Source organism: Desmodus rotundus, chromosome 4, assembly GCF_022682495.2.
Source record: "Desmodus rotundus isolate HL8 chromosome 4, HLdesRot8A.1, whole genome shotgun sequence".
NCBI lineage: Eukaryota > Metazoa > Chordata > Mammalia > Chiroptera > Phyllostomidae > Desmodus > Desmodus rotundus.
This window is the reverse complement of record NC_071390.1, coordinates 31,944,254-31,969,500: the sequence shown is the minus strand read 5'-3', so window position 1 is coordinate 31,969,500 and position 25,247 is coordinate 31,944,254. Positions and strand designations below refer to the sequence as shown.

The following is a 25,247-nucleotide window of genomic DNA, read 5'->3' as shown; positions in this document are numbered from 1 at the left end:
TAAAAACATGTAGGCTCCCTTTTAAGATTTTGACTCCCGATTTATTTTTCTTTCCCATCTTTCCATGGAGAAGGGCAGTCAATGAATACTTCGACCTCCGTGGGTCTGTCTCTAAAGCTGGCAGTCATCCAGAAACACAATTAGGAAAGAAAGAAAAGTTCCATCCGTCACCCCTTTAGAGTGTAACTTCTCAGCCCTTTCCCAGAAGACCAAAGTTGGAATGAGCAGTGTGGCTCTTGTGCACCTTCACGGTGCTTTTCCTCCCACCCTCCTATTGCTCCGTTGTGTTGTGGCATTGTGCAAGGGGTTAGGCTACTAAGCCCTGTGAGATTGTTATTGCCCGCAAGGTGCCCGTCAATAATCACAGCTTCTCTCCTCCATACCTCCGCTTGTCCCTGACATTTGGGTTCTTTAAGAGAGTTGTCTCAAGCTGTACTCTGAGCCCTGGGATCTGGGATCTAGCCTTAAGACTTCTCTCCTTGGGCCTCCTTTTACTCTTTCCCACAGATTGCCTATTGCCGACCACAGAGAAATATACTGTAGGACTACTTTGGGGGATGGACTGAAACAAGTTGCTGGGCTACCACTGACCACCTTCTGGGCTGGCCTTGCTTACTTGACCTCATGAAAAGGAGCAGTGCCTCAGCTGGCCCACCTGTAACACAGGAAGAAACTGTGAGCTCCAAAGGAGTGAGTACATATAACCCCCTTAGCACCATGCCTGGCCCACACATAATGCACGGGCAAGCAACGCGCCTAATGATTTTATCACCATCCTATGGACGATGCTGGTGTACAAAGCCTGGACTGTCCAGGCTGGCAGCCTGGCTTTGACTCCCCTCACTTGGAATGTCGCCTTGAGAAAGTCTGAAAGCCTCAATTGCTGTAAAATGAGAATGTAGGACTCAGTGCCCGGCGCGTCGGCACCCGAGACTAAAGGCAAAGCTCGGGAGAGCGCAGCGTGAGGATCAGTTAAGGTTGACCGTCGCTGTTAGTGCTGCGAACGAAGGCAAGCTGGGCATCGGTGCCCGCTGGGGACCACGCCAGCAAGTCTGGCGGCGTCGGGCCTCCTCGTCCTCAACCAAATAGCCTCTCAGGTCCCAGAGTCAGGAAGACTTCCCTGGAGAGGTGCGGGGGTGGAGTGGGAGGTGGGGGATGCTCTGGGAACAGCTGGAAGTGGGCAGGGAGAGGCCGAATTTGACGCCGGGTTGCGCGCAGAGCCCGCGGGCCTGCCCTGCGGGCTTGCGGGGTCCCGCCTCCGACCGCAGCGGACCGAGCCGCTCCCACCCACAAGAGCCGGGCCGGACCCCGCCCAGGCGGCGGCCGGGTCCCTTGGGCTGGGCGCCGCGGCGGAGCCGACTGGGCGGAGAGGAGCGCTGCGGGAGGAGGCGTAGGAGGAGGGGGCCGGTCCAGGGAAGTGCGACGTGTCTGCGGAGCCCTGCACACCTCCGTCTCGGGAGTCGGAGTCCGCCCGCCGCCGCCGCCGCCCCGCGCGCCCCAGCGCCTCGACCCCGGGAGCCGGCTCCGAGTTCCAGCCGCCGCCGCCGGCAGCATGTCGGGGGTCAAGAAGCAGAAGACGGTAGGCTGCCAGTCGCCCGCCTTCCCCTCCCGGCCGGCCGGGGGGCGCCGGACCTCCCGGGGCGCGGAGATCCCACCGTCCCGGGGGCGGCGAGCGGCCGAGGCTCGGAGGCGCGGGCGCCGGGGGCGGGGGGAGGAGGAAGAGGAGGAGGAAGAGGAAGAGGAGGAGGAGGGCGCGAGCCGGGGGCGAGGCTCGGCAGGGATTCCCCGGGCAGCCCTCGGCCGCGGTCCGCCTCCGCCTCGCGCTTCTAGGAAGGTGCCCTGCTTGCTGTGGTCATCCCGGGCTAGACCCCCGGGCTCTCAGAGTAGTTCCCGAGCAAAAGGAAGGGCCACAAAGAGGAAATGTCCTTTCTTCCCCTAGAGCTTTTCCAGACCCGCCTTTTCTTCGGTCCGAGGTCCGAGTGGGTGGCGGGTCCGGCTGACTCCGGCTCTGCCAGGTCTGGGCGCGGGGTACACGTCAGCGACAGTCATTGGGGTTTTGTCCATTAACCTCCTCGCGGTGGACTTTAATGACAGACTTTCATGGAGGAAACTGCGGTTATCAGGACTTACTGGAGGAAATTGCTTTTCTACCCTGGCAGGATTTAACCCTTAGCTTATTTCAGTTCCCCGTTGGCATGCGGTGGCACCTCAACGTCAGTCTTGGGAGACTCCTCGCTGGGGAGTAAGATGAGGGGATTGTTTTGAGGAGGTTCGGCTTTATGCAGAATTAATCTGAGCCATCCCCTTTGTGGGAAATAGCGGGCTTGTCAAAGACAGAAGTTCCTTATCCACTTAGCCATAGAGGCTTCTATAAGTTTCGCATCCTTAAGTACGCTAGCAGTGATCGGAGAGTCTTAAGCGTTGGAAGGAACCTCGTAGACGGCATCTGGACCACGGAGGTGGTCTGCAAGCCTTGTTACCACCCAACCGGCAGACCTGGCTGCTCAGCACTCACCTTCACTGCGCTGCAAGCCTCAGGTGTTTATGGTGGTTACTCAACGCGTGCACCTCTCTTAAGTAGTTAGACTTGTGCTTGGCGCATGGTAGGTGACCAGTGCATGTTTATTAGTATAGGTAGTACTAATGTATTATTAATGCAATATATTAGTAACGTGTAACAGTATTATTATTATTATATAGCGCTTATTACTGAAAATCTTTAAGGTCTATTTGTGGTGGGCCAAGGGAGAGATGAAAAAGCAAGAATTGGGGAAGGAGAGTGAAGGGGCCACGCAGGGGCTAGCATGGGCTTCAGCAGCAAGGGAGAGGGTGTGGGGGCTCTGTGGTTTCGGGGGACCACACAGGACCGACAAAGGAGGGTCCAGTGGGGAGCTAGCATCAGTTTGAAAAGGGAGAATGGTCAGGATTTACCTGTGTTTTATAGGAATGATTTTAAAGAGGGGAGACTCTCAGTACTGTAATATATTGTCAAGTGAAAATCACTTGCACTTTATGTCTATTTAATTTGATTAATTTCTGTAAAATTCTAAAGAGTATCTTCTAAATAACAAGCTACTGTGGCATTTAGTAGATTTTTATATCGTCAGGGTTTTAATGCTTCCTTGTTGCTTGCGTCAAGAATTCCTTCCCAGGCCTAGTTAAAGAACAAGTATAAATGACCCATGAACGTGGACCGAAGGGTGGGTATAGACGGTGGGAACAGGGCGGGGGCAGGGGAGAACAATGGGGGGAAATTGGGACAACTGTAATAGGACAACAATTTAAAAAAATTTAAAAGGAAAGAATTCCTTCCCAGTTCTAGGGGGCTTTTTTCAAGCATTAGTATTGAAAGGGCAGGGGGTCTTTTCCCTTCATGCCCCTAGTTAGCAAGAACCAGGAATAGGAGGAGGGCTTGAGAAGAGGGCTTTAAGAGCTGATCATGGGAATTACCCAGTCAGTTCTCAGAGAGTGAGAAATTGGAGGGCCAGAGGCTTTGGGTTTTGTATTTACACATTTTGAACCTTCTAGTTTTTTTTGGGGGGGGGGCGGGTAGTGTTTGGGGTATGTTTGTTATAGCATCAAATTAACACATTCTTTATAGGATTAAATTAACACCTGCTATATAGCTAACAGGATTTCTGAACTTTTGTTTAGCCCACACAGTTATAATCCAGGCATCAGCACAAGTTCCCGAAAGGGCCAGAGAGATACTACTGGATAGAGCAAACCAGATGAAAATGTATATGAAATCTCTGAAGCTTTAAATGTTCATTCAACATGTACTTTAAAACCTTGCAGGACAAAACAAAAGCTATCCACCTGTGGGACCTCTCAACTAGTCAATTATTTGACAAGTAAATCTGTCAAATAGGAAACTACCCCCGAAGGGAGGAATCATTGCACTGGTTTCTTTCTGCATTGCCAAGAGAGGACACACTACAATTACTGCCGTGACTTCAAATATTTGTTGAGTCCCTGCTTGTGCCGGGGGTATACTGGGGCAAATACATCTTTCCCAGGATTTTTCACCACACTGATGAATCCTTTCAATCCAGACCACTGTAAGAAGAGTAAGTATGGTAGTTTTGGTTTAAATAAGAGAAAGTAGGATGCTTTTCTCAAAAGCCTGAAGGAAAATAAATGAAATGTTCTTTTGTAAGGGAAGGTGGCACATTCCTTCTGTGCTAGGCATCTTTATCGTGGTAACCCAGGACACCTAGATGTCACATCCTTCCCATGAGCTACCTCCAACACTAGCCACCCCCCACACCCCTTACACACACACACACACACACACACACACACACACACGCACGCACGCACGCACGAAGACACCTAGGAGAAGGGTGGAGGCGTTGCCTCCAGAGGACTGGGAAGAAAGGCAAAGTCCTGGTCCTTTCTTCTTGCATAACTTCCTGGATTAGCATTTTTTCAAGGCTGACAGTTACATTATGTCCTGAACACAACAAATCTAAAATGTCAACTAAGGTATTAAAGTCTTTTCCAAAGGATCAAACAGCCAGTGGTTGGGAAGGAGGGAAGGGTTATTGAAAGTGTTCAACTCTTCATAAATGTAAGAGATTGTCTACCTATTTGAAGATGCTGCCGAAAGCAAGACATGAATTTCATGATGAGTAACCGTTTCAAGAAAGAAGAAACAAGTAACTTCCCAGAGGCCAGGACTCCGCCACACTGCATTTCATTTCACCCACAGCAGCCTCCACCCAGAACACTGAGCCCCATGTCTGAGGGAGGAGAAGTGACAAAAGCAGGGCAGGATTTGAGTCCAGGTCTGTCCAACTGGGAGCACAAAGTGGGGTAACAGTGACTTACCCCTCACACCTGGGAGGAGTAAACTCCTAAAATGTGTTTTGCACAGTTCCAGGCCCAAAGTAGCAATGGTTATTATTAGTACACCGGACGGTTGTGGTTTGGCAAACATGGAGAAGCAGCACAAGTCATACCATTCTGAAGGCTCAGTAATGGCAACCACCGTAATATTTACATAACGTATAACATCAGCAAACAAAGGCAGGTGTGGATAGGTTGACTATTTGAATCCTTACTGTGAAAAGTTAGAAGATAAAGGTTGATCATTAATGTAAATGCACCAGAGTAACCCAAATATCAGCCAGAGTTTGGCCAAAACAGGCAATCACCTCGTCCAAGAAAGGCAATCTATATGTTTAAGTAAATTTTGGACTAAACTCTTTCCACCCTCCCTGTGCCTCCAGGTGTTTCCATAGCTACCTTAAAATTAATGTCTGATTCATGTTATTATTTTAAGGTCATCTGTTTGGACTTTTACAGTTAAAGATAAATGTACTTAACTCTGAGATTTATGTCTCTGATACAGTTCTCTTTGCCTTTCATCACTATTCTGTTAAGGCACGTGGCTCTGCGGTTTGCTTAGGGGATAATTAGGCTTAAACGTGGAACCTTTAGGGTCTGGGAAAGGAATCAATGATGTCAGCCTCAGTCCTTGGAGGGTATTGTTTATTTCAAAATCTGTCATTAAATAGTAATGGACACTCATCAGTCCTTGTGTTTGAAAGTCTAAAGAAAACACAGAAACTGAAGGTAAATAAACATAAATATAATGGCAGTTGAACTAACCTTTCATCCCCTGCGTGATTTGTTCACATGACAACCGACATGGCATATAAGCCCACAACCTGGCATAGAGCCTGGCACAGGGTAGGTGCTCAATAAATATTTGTTGCACAAATGGCTACAGAATTCATTAGAAAATGAATTTGCTTTTAGAATCTAGAATTTTCTTTGATTCCTCCCTCTCCCCTCTTTTCTGTCTATTCTTGTGGGCTTGCTTATTTTTGCCTGGGTCTTGGTCATTGCCCCTGAAAAATTACTTTCAGGGATTCTTTGAAGCTTAGGTTGAATGGCCTTTTCCCCCACTAAAGATTTGCTTTTGTTTTTGCCAGGTGCCTGGCGGCATTACCAGTCTAGGACCCCTTTAACCTAAATGTACCACTCAGAGTTTTTTAGACCACCCAGGTGATGTAAATTTGAGTTGCAGTTTTGCACACAAGGGCCAGCCTGTGAGTACAACATCTCAGGGACCCCACCTCCCTACGTATACCTTCCATGCCAAGGCAACTGTCCTTGCAGCCTCTCAGAGTGGGAGGTGGGGTCACTGGTTCACTCTTATTTTTAGGGTGTGACTCTTCAGAGCCTCAGCTTAATGTAAGGAAGGCCTTTTATTCACCCCACTTGGGTGGGTTTTGGGCCCTGATTTGCTTCGCCTCCCTGGTGAGGCCCGTCAAAAATTAGTTCAGATCTGCCCCCTTCAGGATAAAAGTGCCTCCCTGCTTGCTTACCTCTTAGGCTCCCGCTTTTCTGCAGATTTTGGCCTGGTAGTTTCTTACTGTCTTGTCAGCTTTTTGACTTTTGAATGAGATGACACTATATTATAACTAGCCATTTTTTCTTTGTTTTCATGGAAGGATGGGTATGTATAACCTAGACCATCATTGCTGGAAACAAAAATTTCTGCCTCCTCTCAATTTCTATCTACCATTAATGTTTCATATCACACCTGTATCGTTCTTATTAAGGGAGCACTTTAAGAACAAGTACACTTAAGTCACATACATTTAATTATTTAATTTAATCCCCCCCCCAAGTTGCTGAGGCCTGGAGGGGGGATGCTCACCTTGTCCTGGTAGCCTCTGCCTGTGCAGGCACCCTGAGAGATGTTTACTGTCCTGTCCTGTCTTGGCCTTAGTGTTGGTCCAGGATAAGTGCAGTCCTGTCTGAAAGTCCCCTCCAGTTTCAGCACCTCTTCTTGCTTCCTCCATGCTTTCCTTGGAGACCCCAGGGTTACTGCGACACTTGGGAGGAACCCAGTGAGGCTTGAAACCCCCTCCACACTCCCAGCCTACGGCTGACCTCTGAGACCGTGCTGGGACTTGTAGGGGCTGTGTGGGCTGTGGGGAATCTAATGCCTCCTCTCCTCTGGCGTCTATTTGAGGTCAAAAACACCCCCGGTGCCCCCTGCTTGCAGAGTCTCCGAAGGCCTTTGGCCCCCCTCTCCCCAAGCTCAGCAGCAGATGCAGGAGCAATCCCTTTCTCAGATTCACACTGGCATCTAAGCTTCCTTTGCTTCTCTTCTGATAAAGATTAAATAAAGCTTTTCATGAAGGTTAATTGGTTGATCGTAAAACATGGTATTTGTTAAAATTTGATCTTTCTTTTCTTCTCTTCTGCCTTTTTGATCACCAAGGAATTTTTTAATTTAGAATAAATTGGTGCACAAGATGGAAATGTTTTTCTCTCTGCAAAAGAGCCACTGTATTAAAACTTGAAATACAACTTGCCTCTGATAGCACATGGTGTGTAAAGTGACTTCCATCAGTTGGCTGGTGTGACTTCCTTTAAAATCTTATCAGCAACTCATTCTGCATTTCAGACTTACCCCTCAAGTTGATTGTGCTATAACTGGCGCCATGGAAACATGACTGTAACATAAACACAGCAAGCTCAATCTTTTGAGCACCAAATATTAAATTCTGGCAATAAAAGTGTATATAGCCTATACCTATTATAAAGCTTTTCTAAGACAGTTGCATATCAAAACCTGCATCATTAAAAATCATTTCTATGCTAGGTTAATATTTGCTTTTATTATCTGGTTAACATTTGCTTTATATGTTTTGTTATTAGAAATAGTTTTTTATCCGCTAAGCTTCTACATCCACTCTAATATTACTACACTAATATTACTACAATTACTTTTTTCTTTTTAGTTTATGCCCATGTGTGCTTTAAAAATCATTTGCAGACTTTGTAGCAAGTTAAACTGCCTACAGTGAAGTCTGAAATGTATCCCCATTACCTCATTCATCTACACCTTTCCCCAGCCACTGTTTATGGGTGATTCATGCCTTCTCAACTTCTAGCAAAATCAGCAACTCAAGACATTGGTGATGATTTTTATTTGCATATTTTTTCTACTGCTACAATCCTGCATTAACTTTTTGGTCCCCTGCTGGTGGTCCCATTGTGTATTACTTTGTTTTCCTAAAGTCTCTAAAATCCTTTCCCTTTTGAGTTCCTGTCACATCTCACTTCTGTGTGTGTTCGCTTCACCTACTCAATGTCTGTCCATTGAATCGCCCAACCAGGAACTGTGCCTGCCATAATCAACTGTAGCTACTAAAGCCTTATATTTTTTAATTATGGTTTTTTAGTTCTTTCAAACTCTGCCTTTAAGTCTATTTTAAACGCAGCATTTACTTTTGCTAATTGTAACACTCCACCCAAAACCTTGATATTCTTTGAATCTTCTGCCCAGTCAGTCTTACAGTGCCCTTGGGCCCAGCAATAAAATTTCCAACTGACTTTTTATGTATTTTTAACCCACTAAGTTAAAATTTTACATTACTTACTTGGTATTCACACTGTTCCCGCTTTAAAAGTGTATTTTTAGCATTTAATATGTGGAAGAAAAATTAAGAGCTCATCTTCAAGCCCTTCGTGTTACAGTTGATACTCAGCATTTAAGAGCTTTGCTAAAGCTCACGGCCACCTTTCTGGCCACGGGTTGGTGATACAACCGCTGAGCAAGAACTCCCATGCGTAACTGCTCTCTCAGCACTTTCCTCTTCGTCACATGCCCTCAGAAAGAGGCCCTGGCCGTTTTACTGCATCTACTACAGCTTTGTTTCCTCTTTTTCTTTTATTTTTTTTTAACTGGGAAATATTTCTCATACCAAAAAAAAAAAACAAACCCCACCAACAACCCCCGCCCCTAAAAACGCCCGCTTCCAGGCTGTTTATCAGTGAGTCATGATTACACCCTGATTTAGCTTTAGCATTTTGTTTTGACATTCTGGAGATAGAATATACAGGTCAAAGAACAGTGTTTGAAAAATGTATCTTTACCATTTTGAAATATTGTGTGATTGGCTAGCCTGTTTCTCTTTAAGAAAATTCAAACCCCATCCCTAGCCTCACTCATTCTTCCTTAAGCCTTCTTGAACCATTTAATCATTTTATCAAAAAAAAAAAAAGATGCCAGTGATTACAGAATGTGGAGTATCAATAGCACAGATAAAAACTGTGTTAGCTGAAAGTTAGACCAAGTTCAGTGACACATTAAAGCCTCTCAGCTCTGCCCTGACTGGTGTGGCTCTGTGGGTAGCGTGTTGTCACACAAACTGAACGGTGGCCGGTTCCATTCCTCGTCAGGGCACGTGCCTGGGTTGCGGGCCAGGTCCCTGGTTGGGGGCAACTGATTGATGTTACTTTCACACATCGATGTCTCTCTCCCTCTCTTCCTCCCTCCCGTCCCCTCTTTCTAAAAATTAATTTAAAAAATCTAAAAAATTTATTTAAATACATTATTTAAAAAATAAAGTAAGTAAGTAAATAAAGCCTCTCAGTCTTTGCTATAGGTCTCAGAATCCCCAGTTTTATCCCTAAATTCATCCATTTCCATTGTTTCCTAAGTTCATGAAGTACCATGAAGTCGGTGACAGTAACTATGTGATCTTGCCAGGTAAATCTACCAAAATTGCCGAGTCCCAATAGAGAGTCTTTTCCTAAATTATATGAGTAATTACTGTTCTTGGCCCATTGGGTCACTAATACAATGTTTTGAGTAGTTACTACAAATTTTAAAAATGTGATTTCTTCCATTGTGTTTAAGTTGACCGTATGAGTAAGAAGAGAGCTAATAAAACCTACACATTAACATTGCAACTATGGAATTTGCATATTTCTCACGAGTTTCGGCTTTTGGAGAATGTTGTGTTAGAAAATTCCTACTCTGTCGTGACTTGTTTATCAGCAGCACTGAGTGCTTATGAAGTGGCAGGCACCGTTCCAGGGGTTCCTGTGCGTTCACTCATTTAGTCCTCACCCTCTCGTGAAGCAAGTTTATGAGCTGGGAAGGAAACTCATTTAACTGAAATGTCTTTAGAGAGTTACCCACAGGAGAAGCTAAAATCTTATCAGCTCCTCTGTAGTTAATAAGTTGTTTATTTCATGGAGGGAGTGAGATTTAACGCCAAGTAGCAAACACAGCTGGATTAGGTAACTAGTAAAGTATTACCGCTTCATTTGTAAAATATTTTGGCAGCTGCCCACTGCTAATATATCTCAAGATAGTAATAATGAATTCTATTTAGAGACTTTCCCCAGGACTTTTTAAAAAAGAGTAAATGGCCTACACTGGGAAATGCCCATTACCCTCACCATCACACACATTTCATTCCTTATGGTGACATAAAATATGTAATTGGAAAATAAATATTTTTTGTTCTCAGACTCAAAAAGTATGGGTGATAGTTTTTATTGCTTAGCCTTACAACCAAGTCAGTGATTGGAATGATTTGTTTCCACTAAAGCTGCTAATACTAGAGCCAAGTGTAACTGTGAGTTGTAGCTGATAAAGGGAAACTGGGCCACCCATGTACTTTTCATACAATAAAAATTTGACCCAATTGGAAGACAAGGCTTAAGGATGTCGACCACCAAATAATGCCTGCCTTTCCTTAGCAACCAATGAGGAGTGCCTAGAAAGTGTGAGATTGTAAGAGGCACCTTCCGTGCACTTTGGAAGAAACATCACGGCGAATCGCCTGCTTCTGCCATCGTAGGTCAGGCGGTCCACCTTTTCCACTATCCTGGGCCATAGTCTCAGTCTTAGGTGCCTTGAAGGCCTGGATTCCAGTTCTGAGGAGACCACGGTGTAAGGGTAGGAGCACCAGCTGGGTGTAAATGTAGGGCGTGAGGTTGAAGTCCTTTACTGGAGAGGGGTTACATTATTTAAATGAAGGGAGGACTGGGGACAATATAGAAATCAAATCCCAGATTCCACGTCTTCACAGTGCAAGACACCTTGGAAACAAAACCATGTCAACAGGAAATGATGTCTCGGCACAGTTAGCCACATTATTGAATGGAAAAAATCTGGGTCATCATAAATACCTGGTTTCTTCTATTCTCTTCTCAGTGTTGAGGCTGTTATGTAATAAGCCTTTTAAACATCACACCGTGATATTCTTGATGACATTATAAGTCTGCCTCGGCACTCAGGAAGGTACCTTGTTGGTCCAGCTGGGTTCCCTAGACAGGGGAAAGAAACAAGCATTTATTCAGGGACTTCCAGCCAGTGTCTAATCTCATCCTCATAATAACCTACGTAGTAGTTGATGTTCTTATCCCTATTTTGTAGTTGGGGACTGTAAGGCTTATGAGGGTTAAATAACTCGCCTTAGGATGCATAACCATTAGGGGCAGATTTGGAAGTGACTACCTCTTAAGTATGAATGCCATGTTTTCAACCATTCTTCTTTTTCTTCTGTTAATGTAACATATATAACTGATATGAAGACTACCAGAATGAAGATTATTCTCATCACTTAAATATACATTTAAATTTTTCTTTGTGGATGCAGATTAATGCAGTGAAGAATCTAAAAAGATGATGTGGTTGCTTTGCAAGTAATTTTCTTCAGGGGCTTTTTGGAATGTTGTATAATCTTTGGAAGATGTGGGTTTTAGCAAATGCTGTTAAAAGGCCGTAAATGTTAGTTTGGATGAGGCTCTGTGGCCAGTTTTAGGAACAGTAGTGTTTGGAGTAGAGCCCAACATTTCACCTTAGCAATACAAAGCTTCAGTGTTCTTGTGGGTGAATGCATACACTCAAGAATAAGTGTCCTTAGAAATAATTGCAGTGACTTACATGTAACTCTAGACCTTGCCTTGTTCATTATGTAAGCACTGCACAGTGGAGCATTCATGAGTTACAAGTTCTCAAAGACCCACAAGCTCCTGTTCTCTGGATGTACTTACTAGAGGTTTCATTGGCATTTCCACAGCTCAGCACAGAATTTTTATGTTTCAAGATTCAAGAAGCCTCTGTCATATATAGCCTCATTTGTGGGACCAATGGCAAAAGTGTAAGAAAATACACAGAGGTAACAAAATGCAGCCTCCACTGGACCACTTACAGGGCTAGCATTCGGAAGGGTGCCTAAGACCTGTGTTGACCCTAGAATCGTGAGGTTTGGAGCATCTTCTGAAGGTAGTTACACTTTTCTAGGACACTCGATTTGATATGTATGTGTTCCTTTGAGGGTAATTGCCACCTCCGTGAATTATAATTGCTCAGTTCCTTTGGGTGTGCACAATACCTTTCTTTCATCGTGCTCATCCAAGCTTATTCATAAATTCTTCTTAGCAGCTCCCCAGTATAGGTAGTTACAAGTATCAAAAATCATAGATGAGGACAGTAAAGTAAAGAGATGAGGTAAATTTTCTAGGGCCTTCTTGGGAACGAAGGTAATAATAGCAGAGGCAACCCAAGTTTGCTGATTTCAGTGGCTTAGCTCTGTGTTTTGTCTCGGAACAGACAGAAAATAAGGGACATCTGAATGGTGTTTGGAGTGAAGAGTTTCTTACTGGGATTCTACCACGTTAACTGTGTGCTGCAAAGCACAACATGGCTTCATTGACATTGGGAGACCTAGTACTGCAAATGCTGTAACACACGAATTAAGTGATTCCGTTAATTACACATATTTTTATATGCTTCCAAAAACGAACACTTGAGCTTTGAAATAGAAAAAACTCTACATTCAAATTTTTCTCTCTCTCTTTTTTTTTTTTGGTGAGTGCACATTTATTTTAATGAGGAAACTGGGAACTAAACCATTTCTTTGCTGCTCATTCATCCTGATCACCTCCTTATTTCCATGGAACAAAAAACTCTGAAGCCATGTCTGCCTCATGGTCTCATCCTGGTTGGCCTTGTACATAGTTGCATCTGAAATGTAGAAACAGTAATTACCCTAAAAGTTGGTGTATAGAGAGCTTGAGGAAAGAGAATGACACCAGAGTCAAGGAGGTGTCTGAGTGGAACCTGATCCTGTAGACCAGCAGTGAAATGGAGCGCTGGGAGCCCAATTCAGCCCCCTGACAGTTTTGGCATGGCCTGTAAGCTAAATAATGGTTTTTACATTTTTTAAATAGTTGGGCTTTAAAAAATTAAAGAAAGAATTATATTTCATGCCTTGTGAAAAGTATATAAAATTCAAATTTCAGTATCTATAAATAAGACTTATTGGAACACAGCGATGTCCCTTCATTTCCACATGTCCATGGCTGCTTTGACAGCCGAGTGTCTGTGACAGACCTGATGGGCTAAAAAGTTGAAAATATTTACTATCTGACCCTTTATGAAAACTTTGCCACCTCCTGCTATTGACAGTGGGGGCCCAGGGGTCATTTCTGAGTTACTTGGGTGACTTTCCTGTCTGCACGTCACTCACATTTGAATTCAGAGAGCTGAGTACCTAGTTTTACCTCATGAACTCCCACTCAACTGTGTTTGGTGTATGACCGTTGTTTTGTTTATAAAATGCATTTTTAAAAAAGTTCTATGGAACTCATTGTTGTATCTCCTGTAATGATATTATTGAGGTTATTTTCAATAATTACAAAACATGATATTCTTTTATAAAGGCCCATGGGAGCCCTGGCTGGTGTGGCTCAGTAGATTGAGCACTGGCCTGCAAACCAAAGGGTTGCTGGTTCGATTCCCAGTCAGGGAACATTCCTGGGTTGTGGGCCAAGTCCCCTATAGGGGGCACATGAGAGGCAACCACACATTGATGTTTGTCTCCCTGTTTCTCCTTCCCTTTTCCTCTCTCTAAAATTAAATAAATAAAGTCTTTAAAAAAATCCATGGGAGCAATTTCTAGCTGGGCTTTGAGCCAAAGGATTATACTTTTCTGAGTTTGTCTTTATTTGTTTAGTAAAATAGTTTGTAAACTGTGAAATCTTAGACGGCCCAGGTTTTCTCCTCCAAGATGCCTGCCAGAATGCTCAAAAGCAAATTTTGCAGCTTTCTTTCCATTTATCACACCAGCTTCATGCTCGATGCCATTTCACTTTATGCCCCTATATTGTTTTCTCTTTTATTTTTCTCTACTTCTAATTCACAAGCTTTTGCTATAGTGTATGACTCTTGTAAGTCACTGTACGTTTTCAGGAACGATGCAGAACATTAAGAAACATTAAGTTATTTTGTGACCATCCAAGGGTCTGTGTCCACAGGGCCTTACAGAAACCAGTCCACGAAACGCCCGCTGCGTGCTTTCCTGGAGGCTCATAAACAAATGCTTTCATGATGGATAAAGACACAGGTCAGAGGTTCTTCATCCAGAGCCCAGAGAGCTCAGTACGGTTGTGAACATGGGTGAGGAAAATATTTTTATAACCTGTAAGAAATGTATCACTTTCTTTCATGATCAACCTAAACAAACCACAGTAGGATTAGCAGTAGTTGTGACTATGTCACCAATAGAAATCACAGATATTTTTATGTCACTTGTTGTTGGCATCACAAAACTATCTGTGCTCTTTATTATTGTAAAATTAAGGTAGTTATTATAGCTGTCTACCTAAGTTGCTAGACCCTGTTATTTAATATATTGATAAAACAGCATATTTATTCCTGTGCTATAATTTTTAAAAACTATTTTGATAACTGTAATTTGGTTGTTGTTCTTTACAGTCCCTTGTGCTTTATTTTATGCATTAAAAATTTTTTTTCTGAGAAGGGGTCCACAGGCTCCCGAAGAGGTTTTTGACTACAAAGGGGTAAGAAACCTCTGTGCATGGGTGCACCCCTGCACACACACACAGTGCTACATGCACGGCACACCCACACACATGCACACACAGTGTTTACATGCACTTTCAGAGGATTCACAGACTCCTCCCAACCCACACAAGGCCCATGTCTAATATCTGCGGATTAAGAGCTCATGCCCTGTTGGCTAAAATTCAAGATAGCAGCTCACGTGAGGGAGGGATTTTGTTTTATTTTTTTAAATCCCCATTCAAATCAGTCACTTATAGGAATTGACCTACAGTTCCTTCTCAGGTTGCACTGTTGGTTCTGGCTGTCATGAATTAGCATTTATCTTTCTTCCATAAATTAGGAGTGTATATATCCTCATAAAATAATTCTCTTGGCTTTTGCCATAGTCACTCTTGATATTTTGAGGTGAGAAAGACTCCAGCTTTTACACTCTTTGATTTGTAGTTTGTGTTAGAGATTCTCATCTTTGAATTTTCAGAGCTTGATAGGTATACATTTCATAAATTTGGAATAGGATAACAAGTAAAAATGCCACCAGAGATTAACGACATAATACCTTTCCTGTTACTCTGTTCCATGCATGGTTTTATTGTTGTTTTCATTAATCAAGCGTATTTATTACTCATGTGTAGGGAAGCCAAGGTTCATTTGAGAATATCATTCACTGCTAATATCTGTGTGTTGTGGGTCTCTAGTTAAGATTTGCTTTTCACTTGTGTGGGTTTTATGCTTTCTTGTATTCCACACATCACACAAGTTCTGAATGCTTCCCTTAATTTACTGAGGTCTTAGTGGGACCCTAGAGATTATCGAGCCTAGTTTTTCTCAACATTGCTAAATTTCACAACATGTTGATGCCTACATCCCATTCCCAGAGAATCTGATTGAACTGGTGTGTGTTGTGCTCTTTAAAAGCTGTCTAGGACATGCCTCAAATCAGCGTGGCTTGAGAACTGTGGCCCAGCCTAATTCCTTCCCGTATGAACTGTGTGCACTGTGCTGTGGCCAAGGCTTCCAGCTAGCTAGTAACAGACAGGGTTTCCTCTCTTCTGGATGCTGTTTGCTCTTTTCAGGTTTTTTCCTCCAAAAAAGTGTTAGGCCATTTACCAGTTAATGCAGACTTCAGTAATTGCTGCATTCCTCATGGAATATTAATATTCCAGCTGGAATGTTTTAAAGCTTGCCATTCTTGTTCTGTTTTACCATTACCTAATGAGCAGACAGCTTCCTGGAAAAATCTGGAGATCATTCCTTCTTAGTCAGCTGTTCTTGGCTGTGATGACTATTTATTCCTGGAGATTTGCCCCATTCCAAATCACAGTCAAGAGAGTGGCCCAGTTTTTTAAAGTAGCTTATGATTCTTGATAATGTAAGTCTCTGGATGTCACTACTGAACCTGATCTGTTCCAGTGGGAACAGATCTAAAAGGATTCCCTTGTCCCATTGATGGAGCTGAGTATTAAGAACCTGCATTGGAAGAGCCCTCCAAAAGTGGGCCTTTCTTTTCCTTATAAATTGTTGGTGTAGTTCTAGTATTTCTGAGGAAAATATGTAAATACTTCACAGGCAGAAATGCTGATTTATATATTTCATACCTATCATCTAAAATTACTTAGAGTGAATCAAATTAATTATATCTTTTCTACCCAAGCTAATAGATTTCTGATTATATATAATAAATTTCTGATTATAGGTTTTGATTAACTTTATCTCACTAGGTTATAAAAATAATATGTTGTCTTATATTCACAGAGATTATTCATTATTAATATAGTAAAAGCAAAAGAGACATTTAATGATGATATTTAGGCTTGAAAAGATTAGATGACTCAAGCCGATGACAGTTCTTACATTAACAGCAGGTTTGCTGATTTACCATTGGTTTCTTTAGGACAGCAACCTTCTTTTACTTTCTTTTTCCTTCTATCTTATTTTATTTTTAAAGGTTTTATTTACTTATTTTTAGATAGGGGGAGGAAGGGAGTGAAACATCAATGTGTATTGCCTCTCACGTGGCCCCCACTGGGGACCTGGCCTGCAACCCAGGCATGTGCCCCGACTGGGAATTGAACCAGTGACTCTTTGGTTCACAGCCTGCACTCAATCCACTGAGCCTATACCAGCCAGGGCTCCTTCTATCTTGTTTTAAAGTGGTTATACCTATTTTGAAAACTATGTGGCTGTATACATTAAATCTAAAATAAATGAAATTTTTTTCTTTTCCTATAATTCTCCTATGCAACTGTTAGGATGGAAAATAAATTTCACCTACAGCAAGTCAGGATAAGGAGGGACCAAAAATGTCAGAGAGAAAATGGCTTGGAGTCTAGTAACCGGCGTAGATGAGAAAAAAGAATCCCTGCCAAGCCCTCTCACCAACCTGTGCAGAACCAGACAGAGAACTGCCAAGTGAATTGCCTTCCCAAAGAAGCAATGTGTGCCTCTTCTGGACCATCTTCATCTTCCTGACAATTTAATTTCAAAATTTTGTAGAGTAAAATCCCTTTATCAAGTTACTACTGAAAAGCCATCCACTATCTCTATAGGATGACAACATTAACTATACAATATTCATATTATGTGCACACATGTGGATGGTACTTTGAACCACTCTATGTCTAAAGCCATATCTAGGTGTGTACATGCCAAAGGATGGAGATAAAAAAAAATCTGTGATTACAGAGTTAAGAAAGTCATCTTTTAAAAAAAGCTTAGCCTCACGAATAAAGAGAACCATTTTTTTAAATTCTCACCCAAGGATGTGCTTATTGACTTTAGAGCAAGAGGAAGGGAGGGAGAGAGAGAAACATTGATGCAGGAGAGAAACATGTAAGCATCCCAGCCTAGGGGGTCAACCCACAACCTAAGTATATGCCCCGACCTGGAATCAAACCTGTGACCTTTTGGTTTATAGGATGATGCTCCAACCAACTGAGCCATACTGGCCAGGGCAAAGATAAGCATTTTAATAATTGATTTTGAAAAGAAGAGATTTGATGGAGAAAAGAGTTAAGCTGTAAAAAAAAACCACAACAAAACTACAAGAAGAAAACATGGATCATTTATAATCTCAAAATTGGGGAGACCTTTCTAAGTATCACACAAACTCAGACACAACAAAAAAAATACAGTTGAATATAAAAACACTTCGTACATTACATGTCAAAATATCTTTTAAAAAAATTAAAATAAAGCTTCTGCATGGCTAAAGAAAACAGCATTAAAATGAAAAGAGAACCAACAGTATGGGAAAACATTTGCCAATGATACCTCAGACAAGGGTCTGATCTCCAAAATATATAAAGAACTCACACGACTCCACTCCAGGAAGACAATCCAGTTAAAAAATGGGCAAAGGACTTGAACAGACACTTCTCTAAGGAAGACATACAGAGGGCCCAGAGACATATGAAAAGATACTCAGCATCACTAGCCATCAGAGAGATGCAAATTAAAACCACAATGAGGTACCATTTCACACCAGTCAGAGTGGCCAACATAAACAAATCCACAAACAAATGTTGGAGAGGATGCGGAGAAAAGGGAATCCTAGTACATTGTTGGTGGGAATGCAGACTGATGCAGCTACTGTGGAAAACAGTATGGAATTTCCTCAGAAAACTAAAAATGGAACTGCCTTTTGACCCAGCAATTCCACTGCTGGGATTATATCCTAAGAACCCTGAAACACCAATCCAAAAGAACCTATGCACCCCAATGTTCACAGCAGCACAATTTACAAAAGCCAAGGACTGGAAGCAACCTAAGTGCCCATCAGCAAATGAGTGGATCCAAAAACTATGGTACATTTACACAATGGAATTCTACACAGCAGAGAGAAAGAAGGAGCTTATACCCTTTGCAACAGCATGGATGGAACTGGAGAGCATTATGCTAAGTGAAATAAGCCAGGCGTGAGGGACAAATACCATATGATCTCACCTTTAACTGGAACATAATCAACGGAAGGAAAAAGCAAACAAAATATAACCAGAGACATTGACATTAAGAACAATCTAACAATAGCCAGAGGGGAGGGGGGAAGGGATAGTGGGGAGAAGGGTTTTCATGAACTACTATAGAGGACACATGGACAAAACCAAGGGGGGGGGTGGAAGCAGAGGAGGGAGGTGGGTTTGACTGGGGTGGGGTAGAGGGGTGGGGAGAAAATGTGGACAACTGTTATTGAACAACAATAAAATAATTTAAAAATTGAAAGAAGAAAAAGTCAAAAGACGAACAACAACACCAACTTGGGAGACATTTTGTAACTTATAGAGGACATAGTGCTGCTTTCCAAATTACAGCGCTCTTACAAATCAGTGTTAAAAAAATCAGCAATCTAGTACGAAAAAAAATGTGGGGAAGGAATATGAAATTCACAGAAGAGGAGATGCAAATGGCTCTTCAACGTGAGAAAAATAATCTCATTCTTTTTAAGAAATTCAGTGTACGAGATTTAATTTTTCACCTGTCAGAGGGGCGTAGGTAAAGACTCGGGCCAACCTGTTGTGTGCAGCGTGAGAGACCGAGCGCTCTCATATGTTGCCAGTGGAGATGTACTTTAGTACAATCTCCATAGAGATTTTTAAAAATATCAAAATTAAAATGAATATATTCAAATTCTAGAACTTTTTTCCGTGCAAATCTTGCCAATGGTAAGATGATGTATGTACAAGGATACTCTTGGCAGCGTTTTGTTACAAAAAAGGATTGAAAACAACCTAAGTATCAATCAATAGGAGGATTGTATAAGTACATATTCTGTACTATTTTATCATCATAATATTTCCATAGTAAGGACTAATTTGCAACTGTTAAAAAAGTATGAGGTGTTTCCTAAATATACCAACATGGAAAGAACTCCAAGAATTTTGTTAATCAAAAAAAGACAAAGTGCAAAACAGTATCTATAGCCTGGTAACTTTGAGGAGAAAAAAGAAAAAAAGTACATATATTTATTAATGCATAGACTCTCTCTGGAAGTATACATGGTAAACTAAGAGAACTATGTGGCTGGGTAGGAGATTTACTTTTATCAGATAACTCTATCATCTATCTATCTATTATATAGTCACGGTACTGTGAAGGGTCTATGATTTCATTCCACTTGCAATCTTAATAAATTAGCTTGCCACAGTTTCATGAATGCTGGCGGAAAACACAAGGCTCCTGAGTCCGAGACGAGGGACTGTATTACTCATAGCTCAGCAGGAAGTAAGAACAGCATGGGTGTTTGTTTCTCTTGCACCTGATCTCCCCTGGGGGTGGCATGGATGTGTTTGGATTACAATCACACAAGCAGTGAGTTACATTACAGGAAAGAACTCTAAGCTGAGGGAACCTGAGTCTTTTTTTAAGATTTTACGTATGTATTTTTAGAGAGACAGGGAGGGAAGGAGAAAGAGGAGAGAAACATCCATGTAAGAGAGAAACATCAACCAGTTGCCTCTCGTATCTGCCTGACTGGGGACCAAACCTGCAACCCAGGTGTGTGCCCTGGGAATCAGATGGGCAACCTTTCACTCTGCCAGGTGACACCCAGCCAACTGAGCCACACCAATCGAGGTGGGAAACTGAGTCTTTTATAAAGGGCAGTAGGAAGGCTGACGCTTTACTCTGGAAGTAGACATTATCTCTTTCGTCCAGTGCTGTCACTATACAAAAATCCTTGAAAGTTAGTCTGGAATAAATGGCAATTAGTGCCCACCTCACAAGATGTGCAGAACACAAAGGACTCATGGAAAATTGTTTCTTATTTATTTATTTATCCATGAATACACACACACACACACACACGCACAAGGTTTGAAGGCTAACAGTAACTCCTGGAACTTCGAAGTTTTCAGCTAAGTTGTTTGGAGCATGAACTCATTAGTCATTGGGTCACTGGGCCTAGGTCTGCAGTCACCTAACTCCATCTAGATCAAAGGTCATTATGGCGAATACTACACTCCTGAACCCAGTCCACTATCTGCAAGGGCAGTTTGCTGGTCACAAGGAGCCCCGTGAGACTGAGAACGTGGCTGAGTCGGCACAGTTCATTCTCCACAACTGTGCCTGACGACAGAAGTTGCCACCTTGGGCACTGGTCGTGCTCTCAGGTTCGGGAAAGAGACCCGTGTTTGCTTTAGCACTGGTGTGAGCCTTACTTTGTTTGGCTTCATTTAGGTCAATTTCACACTGAAATCAATTTTCGGCCTACGCTTGGCAAGTGTGAATTGAAAATGGGCTGGGATGGGGGTTTCTTGGCTTTGGCACCAGGGTAACAAAGTTGCTCAGGAACAAGCTTTCATTCATCACTGGAACACACTGGATTTCTGTCCTGCACTTTGGGGTGGGCCAGAAGGAGCCACGGTGGGTCTGTGGAGGGATGAATGAGCATCCTGTTAGAAAGGTGCTGGGCCGCTCCTGAATCACCTTGAATGCCCTCTTTTTGCAATAGCAGCAGTGGTCCGTGTTTTTAAACTTTTTATTAAAGTATAGTGTATACATATAAAATTAAATAAATCTTAAATGTGCTGCCCAGTGAATTTGCATAAAGGGAACACCCTTGTGTAACCACTACCTCACTTAAGAAACAGCATACTCCCTGAACTCTAGCAGCCCCTTCCAGTCGCTAAGACTGTCTCCCAAGCTAACCGTGTGATTAGTTTTGCCTGATTTTGAACTTTATGTAAATGTCATTTTACATCATACACTCTTCTTTTGCCCCAAGTTGTATTAATGAGAGCCATCCATGTTGTCCACGGTGTTTGTGTTTGGTTACAATTTGTTCATTCTCCTTGCTGCACAGCAGTAATTGTCAGCCAGGGGTCGTTTTGCCCCTCAGGGAACATTTGGTAATGTCTAGAGACATTACCTGGTTGCCCCAAGGAGGTGGGGGAAAGTTGCTGCTAGCCAGGGTACAGTGCACAGGACGGCCCCCACAGCAAGACCCAATATGTCAATAGCGCCAGGGTTCAGAAACTGCCATAAAGTAGCATTCCGTCGTGTTAATATACCACAGTTACTTACTCACACATTTTTCAGAGCCTCAACTTCAGCATTCATTAGCATTACCCAACTCAGTCCTAGCTTTGAAATTCTTGAAGCCGTGCTTACCACAGTCTCATCAAAATAAAGAAACTACCAACCAGGGGGTGTTTTTACATGTAAGATAAATGTTAGAGTTAAAATGAATCATTATATATAGTTTTGGTCAAAGATTGTGTATTTTAGAACCGCTACAAGAATTTGAAGAGATTCTGAATGAGAGAATGAAGTGGGCTAACTCAAGTTTTTCATCAAAGAATAAAAATATGAAGGGCTGTTCTTAAAACAGCTTCGTTGCATATACTTTGCATATTATAAAATTTACCTAATTTAAGTGTGCCATTTAAAGATTCCTAGTAAATTTAGAGTTATGCAACTATCACCAAAATCTAACTTTAGAACATTTCCATCACACCAAAAAGATTCCTTGTACATTCACTCCTGTTCCTTCCCTGAGTCCCAAAAAAACTGGCAGTTTACTTTCTGTCTCTAACTATTTTCCTTTTGCGGATGTTTCCTACAAATAGAATCAGAAAACATGGGATCTTTTGTGTCTGGCTTCTTTCAGTGAGCACAATGTTTTCAAGGTTCAGCCATGTTGCAACAGGTTTCGTTACCTCATTCCTTTGAACAGCTGAATACTATTCCGCTGTACGGGTACTTCACGGTTTGTTCATCCTTTCACAAGCTGATGGACATCTGAGTTGTTTCCAGTTTGGGGCTGTTACGAAAAGGGATATGGAGGATTTTGAAGCACAGCTGGGTAAATGGCTAACACAAGTAGGCTTCTGAAGAAGGGATATGATTCTGGACCAGATGCTCTGTATCATTTTCAAGGATAATTTGAGTGACTCGAAACAAGAAGAGGAAAGGAAAAAGACTAGAGAATGACATAGGAATATTCAACTTATGGGGAAAGGGGACGTCTGATATTTACCCATCCAGACCCTCACATTTTTTAAGGCATTTTATAACCAAGAAGGCTAAGCTACAGGGCGGCAAAGCTCTGCCTTAAAGAGAAGAATAATATTTATTACTCATTGTTTGCTTGCACAAAGAGAAGTCATTAAACATGCCACATGTTAATAATTTATGGTCAAATAAATAGTAACTCAAAAGGACAGATTGCTGCAGGAACAGACACATGTGGGACCAATATACCCATCGCCGAAGGATGGGGCACAGGAAGCACCACCAGGGCTTGCTCCTCACGGGACTGTGGAGACCAAGTACAAGAGTGGCGTAAAAGCACATCCTCTAAATCATAAGGCATTCTGTACAGATGGAAGGGCTCGCTGTTGCTGAACAAAGTCAGGCCCTGAGGCCTCTCCTGTGGAAAGTGGACACTGAGAGCCAAAGGAGTCACCTAGCAGCAGGATTGCCTCCACGGGAGGTGAATTTGGGCCAAACACCAGTGGAATGGGCTGCTCGAAAAGTAGTGAACCCCAGACCTAACCTTCGCCACCTTTACAGTGAGGGTGTTCAAACAGTGGGGACCTATTCTTTAGCCTCGTGGGATCATGGGGCTTCATGGAATGGAAGTGTCTCATTTTTTTAGATCAGAATGACTACGTTGTAGCTGTGGGTATGAGGTGCTGGGGGAGAATGGAGAGGGTCAAAACACTTTATACTGACTAATCTCTCCTTTGCTCCTCTTCCCACTTTTTCCTTCCAAGGGAAAACTTTCTATATAACTAAACAAAAATCGTAACATAGCAACTAAATCTCTCTCTTTTTTTGCAATAGAATAAACAAGGTAAAGAACTTTTCACATTGCAAAATGGTATCATTTTCAAGGATTTGTTTATACAGTATTACATATATAACATTCTCAATAGGGCAAAATGAAGCCAAACTATTTAAAAAATTAAGATAAAGCCTATCTGTTATAGTAAGGGTTTTGTTTTTTTTTTTTCATTTTACTGGAAAGGAAACTTAACTATACCAGAAGGTCAAGCTCACATTCTTGGCAACCCTTTTAGAGTTTCCCAAGCTTATTTCGCCATTGTCCCCACTTTTTTTTTCATAGAAAACCATATTATATCAAGGGACAGTCTGAAGACAGTTTTTGAAATGTTGATACAGCCGAATGTCATCATGTATGGTTAGCTCCTTATTCCTGTTATAGGTTGACCGCTCAGATGAATCAAATTGGTTAGTTTAGAAGAGAAATTGAGTGGCACTTCCTTCCCACTCAGTGAACTATCGGATCTTTACAGTGCCTCCAGTGAGGTGGGCCACCTCTACTGTTAGCGAGCATAACTCGCATGGCATCTGGCACAATTCATCAGCCAACGGCACTGCACCCGAATGCGTTATATGTCATAAAGTCTTATCTTCAACGTTCAAATTGCTTGATTTAGTTGAATAATTTTTTTTTGTCTTTAGTATGTCTGTATTCAGACTTTATCTGGCATTCCGGCTGCCATAAAAAATGAAGTCTATATAAGTAACACAGAAGAAATTAAAGTGTAATATTGGAAAATGTAAATGACATCCATGTTTTTTAAATCTTATTTTTATTGTGTCAATTCAAAGAAACTCGTTTACATTTCTATCCAAGTTCAACAAATGCCCTATACAACAAAGAAAGAAAAAGAGAAAGAAAGAAGGGAAGGGAAGGAGGAAGGAAGGAAGAAGGAGATGAAGGAAGGAAGAAAGGAAGAGAAAGAGAGAAAAGGGAGGGGAGGGAAGGAAAGGAAGGAAAAGAGAGAAGGGAGGGGAGGAGTGGGAAGAGGAAACCTGATCTGGTTTCCATTCCGATAGCCGGTGTCCATAACTGATCTCTGCTTAAGGTTTACTAGGTCAGCTCTTCCTTCGGGTCTGCAGAAGAGCAAAGCATGACCCTCCAGCTCCCTCCACTTGTCTTGCTGGCACAAGTCAACAAAGGGACAGCTGTTGGGTAGGTGCACGGGATCCAGTTGGCATAGTCTTGAGACTTGTTTTTCCAGTGGAACCAAGAAGACTCTTTATTTTTTTGGGGGGGAGGAAGCAGATTTAATAACTAACATTCAAACAAGACACTTTTACAGTGTACACTCTGACAGGATTTCCTAGGGCCATAAAACAGCCTTAACTCAATGGGAGTTGTTCTCCGTTCTTGAGTTGGAGCTTTAAGATTGAGTCCTTAAGATGGAAAGCACATGTGTGGTAGTCACACAGAATATTTGTGTTTGAGAAAAGTTATGAAATTTAGAAGAAGTTAGAAAAAGAAAGAAAATTTCACTAAGAACAGGTAGGGGGTGATAAAGAATAGTCCCACCGTCAGTGTCAAGCCATCTGCACCAAAAGGAGCTGTTACTGACAGTGCAGATATCAGAAGATGGGCAGGACACTAAAGCGGGGCGGCTGCCACGCTCCCCAGTTAGGGAACTGGGTACCGTCAGGAAGAGGAGCACAGAGGCAAACGTGGTCAGGTGGAGAGGTGCAGCGGGGGAGCTCAGCCCGCCGACTGTGCCGAGAGTAAAGGCAGGGCATGTAGGAGCCTCTCTTCCCCACCCAGGGAATGGGGGCAGAAGGTCAGGAGGGCTTTAAGCCCCGAGATGCAGTTGTGCTTTCCCCATCGATTCTGAGGGCA

At 42.5% G+C, this 25,247-nt stretch overlaps 1 protein-coding gene across 3 annotated transcripts in view; it reads left to right on the top strand.

The window, feature by feature from the left end:
* Window positions 1–609: 609 nt before the first annotated feature.
* The window catches only part of PAPSS2 (3'-phosphoadenosine 5'-phosphosulfate synthase 2), a 75,802-nt gene continuing 51,164 nt past the window's right edge, over window positions 610–25,247 (top strand). The window contains exon 1 of one of the 3 annotated variants that reach the window (XM_045197734.3): window positions 610–690. In XM_045197734.3, the coding sequence (XP_045053669.2) occupies window positions 625–690 (66 nt within the window). In that variant the 5' untranslated portion in view covers window positions 610–624. Of the gene's footprint in view, window positions 691–1,203; window positions 1,580–2,583; window positions 2,604–25,247 lie in introns of those variants that run through there. The other 2 variants (XM_053922876.2, XM_045197736.3) reach the window with 2 other exon arrangements.